The 6,785-nt window shown below is 37.9% G+C and overlaps 1 protein-coding gene across 1 annotated transcript; it reads right to left on the bottom strand.

Moving 5' to 3' along the window:
• Positions 1–3,489: 3,489 nt before the first annotated feature.
• Positions 3,490–5,039, bottom strand: LOC131900436 (zinc finger protein 501-like). Its single transcript, XM_059251650.1, has one exon. It carries the CDS (start codon positions 4,957–4,959, stop codon positions 3,490–3,492), a length of 1,470 nt encoding a protein of 489 aa, XP_059107633.1. The 5' UTR covers positions 4,960–5,039.
• Between the last annotated feature and the right edge of the window lie 1,746 nt (positions 5,040–6,785).

Raw genomic sequence — 6,785 nt, 5'->3', positions numbered from 1 at the left:
ATAAGCTTATTTCCCTTAGGGTACATGTAGGAAGCAGATGAAGTTTTGGTTGAATGTATATAGTTGACCAGGGCATGATCATACCAAGGATTCCAATGTCTTATACCCATGGGAATGGCAAAGCCTTCCCCTGTTCAGTCTTGAAGAAAAACAAAAGCCCTCCTGAGGACCACATATCAATGTTGGCAGTATGTAAAACTTGCAATCACAGCTTCTTTCTCCTGGCCAACTACAATCTGACCCAGCTTCCCTAACAGAGACACTACCACACAACACCAAAGAGAGTAACACTGTGCTGGATAGTTTTATGTCAACTTGACACAAGATGAAGTCATTTGTGAGGAGGGAATCTCAAATTTAAAAAGTCTACATAAGGTCTATCTGTGGGCAAGCCTATAGGACATTTTCTTAAATAATGATTGATATGAGAGGGACCAGAGGGACCAGCCCATTGTGTTGGGTGCTATCCCTGAGCTGGTGGACCTAGTTCCTATCAAAAGACTGGCTGTGCAATCCCATAATGCACAATCCGGTAAGCAACCCTCCACAGCCTTGCATCAGTTTTTGCCTAGTGTTTCCTGTCCTCACTGTCCCTGATGATCTGTTATATGGAACTGTGAGCAAAATAAACCCTTTACTCCCCAGGTTGCTTTTTGTCATGGTGTTTTATCACAACAGTAACCCTAAGACACCTGGCTTCCCCATTTAGCTGTATAAAATACCCCAGCTCCTCAGTTCAGATGTATTATAATACACACACACACACACACACACACACACACACACACACACACACACACATGCACACACAAATGCTGAGTTTCCTTAGTTTCCAAGCTACAGCTGGTTGCCTCCATAAGAGGCCATGGACCTACTCAATACAAACTTTCCTGTATGTGTATCTTTCCTTTCTTCATTCCCTGCTGCTCAATTAAGGTTAATATGTAAGCAAAATGAACAATAAATCTTTATTTATGACTCCATCCTCATGAATTAGGTGCAAGCAATACTTCAAAAATCAAGACCACTTTTGTAGGCTCCAAAGGACTGTCCTTGAGAAAAAGGAGGAAATGAGAATTCCTCCCGCTAGTTCACAGGCAGGATGTTCATTAGCTCCAGGGAAGTATCTGGGGAGGAGCATGGTGGAAGCAGAACACAGCACATGGAGCTCAGTCCAGACATCAGGTGAACTGGTGCTGAAATGAGCTTCACATTGTTTAGCCAGGTGGCCACACCTTCCACCTGGGTTGACATCAGGGTAAACCTTCATGACCTTGGACTAGGATGCTACCTGCAGCTGAGGCAAACCCTGGAAGTAGCTTGGAAAGCAAGTATGTCCACTAAGGTTCCTCTTAAGAGGGAAGAGCAGAAACCAGTAAGAGGAAGCAACTGTAAGCCAGACCCTAGCATAGGACTCAGAGCTGGCCCTGTCATCTGCCCTCTTGTTCAAGGGAAGTCTGAGATAAGACTGCATCCTCTGCAGAAATGCATGGCATATTGGTACTTGTCTATTTGCCCAGGTATCCAGCCATTTAAAAATTGTCTGCAGCTTGGGTGGCATGGAAGGAGCTGACAGGAAGAGCCCTTCATCTAATATTTTCAGGGTATATCAGCATGGTACAGCAAAATAAACTTTATCCTATACTCACTTGTAACCAAGTCAGCAGGATCATATTAGAGGTAAAGTTTGCAACTCTGTTGACATCTAGGAACTCCAATACTGGCAATACAAAAATGGTTCCAAAAAACATTTTCACAGTCACTCAAAAACAAGAATTATCACCCACAAAAATGCATGAGAGGTTCATATGTTCCTTTTATCTCTTAATTGTATTATCCTGGCTTGTAGTATATCTACAATTCTATGTGGATCTTCCATAATTAATGTGCTAATTATGTTGACTAGTATTTTCCCTACTGCACTGAGTACTGCTAAACTAATTTTCTTCACACTTTTGGGGTTTTCTAGTTGTACATGACCATGCGTGTTGCATTATTTCTATTTGTAGGTTTTCACTGGTGAATCAGTATTTTAAAGGTGGATAATAGTTGAGTATTACTATTGGTGTGTGTGTCTGTTCTTTTAGGATCAATTTTCAGATGAATCTACACTTCTAGCACTAGTTTTGACACATGTAATGCATGTGGGGTTTTTTCTAGAATGGAATTTCTAAGGTGCACTAATTAATGTCTTATAACGAGGAACTAATTTAACAAAACTGTGAATGAAGTGTTTTCCCCTTAATATCAATTTTGTGGTAGACAAAAGTTTTGAGGAAAATTTGTGGGTTCATTAAATGTTTTATACTATGACTTTCCAAGAGAAATGAAACATGCATATATATTTACTCATAAAAAGAGAAGAACTGCTACATAAGTGAGACAGTTGATTGGCTTGATCTGTTTGGGAGGCATCCAGGCAGTGGGACCGGGTCCTGTACTCAGTGCATGAGTTGGCTGTTCGGAACCTGGGGCTTATACAGGGACACTTGGCTCAGCCTGGGAGGAGGGGACTGGACCTGCCTGGACTGAATCTACCAGGTTGAACTCAGTCCTCAGGGGAGTCTTTGCCCTGGAGGAGATGGGAATGGGGGGTGGGCTGGGGGGAAGACAGGAGGCAGGAGGGGGGAGAACAAGGGAATCCGTGGCTGATATGTAAAATTAAATTAAACTATAAAATAAAAAAAGAGAAAAAAAGAGAAACTGTAAAGGAACAAAGTATGGATGTCACTGAAGTTCATCTTGTTGAATGAATGAGTTTTATTCAAGTTACTTACAGGAATATGTGAAAGGAGTTGCTTACAGTAGTAAAAGGGGCTCAGACAGTTGCTACCAGGAAACTCCAACCCACCGTGGGATACAACTTATGAACAATGGAGACCCTGAGCCCACTACACATGTGTAGGCCTGTCTACATGTTGGAGGGTATCATTTCTTTTTTTTTTCAGAGCTGAGGACTGAAGCCAGGGCTTTGTGCTTGCTAGGCAAGTGCTCTACCACTGAGCTAAATCCGCAACCCCCAGGAGGGTATCATTTCTTGGTATCTCAATTCATCAGAGCTTCTTCTAAGCAGCATTACTGGTCTGAGTTTCTTCAGGGGACTTAAGCATAAGAAATCCTATGTTTTGCAGACTTCCTGATGATATATGAAGGTGGTTTTTTTTGTGTGTTATTACCTTCCCTTCATGATGAAATGTTGCAGTCTCCAGAAAAATTTTAATCAACATTACCTTCCTGTTTTTACCACTTTGCATAAATTATGCAGTCTTTGAGGTTAAGAGTAAAATGTTTTAATGAATTTTTTTCTACATTGAGAATGTTTGCTCAGTGCTAACTATAGATATTTTCTAGGAGTTCAACATTACATAAAGGCTATCTAATGTTCATAATATTTTCTAGTGTCTTTTAAGGACAGAGCTTGGAAAAAACATATACAAAGTCATTTCCAACAGAAACTTTTCTCCCCTGGATGAATTTTCTGATGGATCCTTAGCTGTGTCTGCTAGCTAAAGCATTAGTGGCATTAGCTACAAGTTTCTCTCCTGTATGAACTCTCTGATGTTTTTTAAGAGTTGAGGCACATACGAATGATTTCACACATTCACTACATTTGTAAGGTTTCTCTCCTATATGAAGTTGCTGATGTATTCTAAGTTCTGAAGTACTTGAAAAGGAGTTCTCACATTCCCAACATTTGTAAGGTTTTTCTCCTCTATGAATTCTCTCATGACTTCTAAGACCTGATCTATATTTAAAGAATTTCTCACATTCACTACATTTGTAAGATTTCTTTTCCGTATGGCTTTTCTTATGTGACTGAAGATTTGAGGTACATGCAAAGGACTTTGCACATTCATTACATTTATAAGGTTTTTCTTCTGTATGAAGTATCTGATGTCTTTTAAGATGTGAGATATATGTAAAGGATTTCTCACATTCCCTACATTTGTAAGGTTTCTCACCTGTATGAATTCTCTGATGTTTTATAAGAGTTGAGCCAGATCCAAAGGATTTCTCACATTCCCTACATTTGTAAGGTTTCTCTCCTGTATGAGTTCTCTGATGAGTTTTAAAATTTGAACTATTTGTAAATGACTTCTCACATTCACTACATTTGTAAGGTTTCTCTCCTGTATGAATCTTCTGATGATTTTTAAGAGTTGAACTACATGTAAATGACTTCACACATTCACTACATTTGTAAGGTTTCCCTCCCGTATGAATCTTCTGATGATTTTTAAGAGTTGAACTACATGTAAATGACTTCACACATTCATTACATTTGTAAGGTTTCCCTCCCGTATGAATCTTCTGATGATTTTTAAGAGTTGAACTACATGTAAATGACTTCACACATTCATTACATTTGTAAGGTTTCCCTGCCGTATGAATCTTCTGATGAGTTTTAAGAACTGAACTATATGCAAATGACTTCTCACATTCACTACATTTGTAAGGTTTCTCTCCTGTATGAATCTTCTGATGAGTTTTAAGAACTGAACTATATGCAAATGACTTCTCACATTCACTACATTTGTAAGGTTTCTCTCCTGTATGAATCTTCTGATGAGTTTTAAGAGTTGAATTACATGTAAATGACTTCTCACATTCATTACATTTATAAGGTTTCTCTCCTGTATGAATCTTCTGATGAGTTTTAAGAGTTGAATTACGTGTAAATGACTTCTCACATTCACTACATTTGTAAGGTTTCTGTCCTTTATGAGATTTCGGATGTGTTCCAAGATTTGAGCTACATCCAAAGGACTTTTCACATTCACCATATTTGTAAGGTTCCTTTCCTGTATGAATTCTCTGATGGTTTCCTGTAGTATCGCTGGTGTTATAAGGTATACCTTGAGATGATTCATAAAGCATTTTGCCAAGGTCATTATTTTTATAAGACTTCTTTTGGATATTCACATGTTGATAGACAGGACTCTTTGATCCTTGATCCATGATGTTCTCATATTTACCACATATGCGATGTTTCTCTGGAAAGTGAGAACAAATAGGGCTAATAGGAACTGATGAATGAGTAAGAGATTCAATACTTGAAGTTCCCTCAAGTTAACTAGCACTTACTAGAAGCAGAGCTTCCAGCATAGGCCTTCTGTGTTTTACTATCATTAACTGAACAGTAATAAAAACCACTGTAGTCTCCATTAAACACAAGGATCACTGAAGGGGCTTCCATCCTTACATGGAATAGATATTTTGAAGAGGCAGGAAAAATGGGTGATTGAGAAAGCATCATATGTGGATTATTTCAATACAGAGTCATACTGTGCAGCCTTGGCTGACTAGGAACTCACTATGTATCCCAAGCTAGGCTGAAACTCACCAGTTCCTCTTGGTTCAGCCTCCCTAGTGTTAGGGTTGAAATCATGTTCACCACGACTAAAGATATAGACCAAATTCTGAAAATTAATCAATGAAACAAACAAAACAACAACATAGCTACCACATTATTTTCTCTATTTTAAAACTTCTTCATTTTTTTTAATCAAAAGAGGTGAATAGATTGATTCAATAGTAAAACAAAAATATTCCAATCACTAACAATACTTTTCTGCATTTACATTCTCTAAATATTCAATATTCTTTAAACTTTGAACTTTTCAGTTAAAAACTAGTTAAGAGGGCTTGACAGATCATAGTATATAGCATTTGTTGCTTTTGCAGAGAATGCAGAAAAATGTAAAAGAAGCCCCATGTAAAGTTATGTTTATTACCAGAATTTTCCTCATTTCTGGTAGCCATTGAATGTTTATGGATTTTACTTAAAAATAGTCACAAATAATAGGTAAATCCAAACAATGAATCAGGAATTCTATAAGAAGAGCATTCTTACCTACAAAAACGAGATTTCTGTAATTCTCCAACATCACATCAATGTATAAAGTTCTCCAAGCAGAATCCAGACATTCCCACTCCTCCTGGGAAAAGTCTACATCCAAATCCCTGAACGTCAACAGACTCTGTAATAGAAAATTACCCATTTACCATGTGCTTTGGGCAAAATGCTTTCCTATGGAAAAGAAAGATAAGGAATGACAGACACTTTTGTGATGCAGATGAGGCATGACCATTATTCAAAGACTAAAGTTTTCTAGAGGTTGGACAGAAATGGGTTAGCAATTTTAAGCATTAGGAGCTCTTTCAGAGGACTCACATTCAAATCCTACTACACAACTGAGTTTAACTACACTTCCATAGGATCCAATGCTCACCTCTGATCTCTGCAGGCAGGATATAGATGGCAGTCATGCATATATTTTAAAGCAAAAATGAAAGTTAATTTTGAAGAAAGATACTTTCTAGAATATTCATACTGTTTTTTAAAATCTCTGTAAAAAATAGGATGACATTGAGATTTGGCAAACATTAAACTTTTAGGGAATATGAAATAACTATTTGAGGTATAGATGTACCTTCCTGAGGGGCATTTTGATATCAAACATTATCACTGTGTCTAATCTCACATGTAAAAGTTATGATAAGCAAAACTGCTTCCAAATGTTTCTCCTATAGTCCTGCTCTCATATGGATACTGGCTCAATCTGAATCTTGGCTTCACATGATGCTATTCTAAAATGCTCAGTTGGGATACTGAAGTCCAGGTTCCATGCTGCACCCTCTGTAGAACAATGTAGAAGGCAGAATTCAGGGATGAATTCAAAGTCAATGAGATCTGTCTTTTTACTGATAAGGAAGATCAGTAAGAGTGCATATATCCCATGTTCTAAAATACACAACAAAGTCAAATAATCTGTGACGTTAAG

Source organism: Peromyscus eremicus, unplaced genomic scaffold, assembly GCF_949786415.1.
Source record: "Peromyscus eremicus unplaced genomic scaffold, PerEre_H2_v1 PerEre#2#chr22_unloc_1, whole genome shotgun sequence".
Classification (NCBI taxonomy): Eukaryota; Metazoa; Chordata; class Mammalia; order Rodentia; family Cricetidae; genus Peromyscus; species Peromyscus eremicus.
The sequence above is the reverse complement of the archived record's forward strand: the minus strand, read 5'-3'. Positions and strand labels throughout refer to the sequence as shown.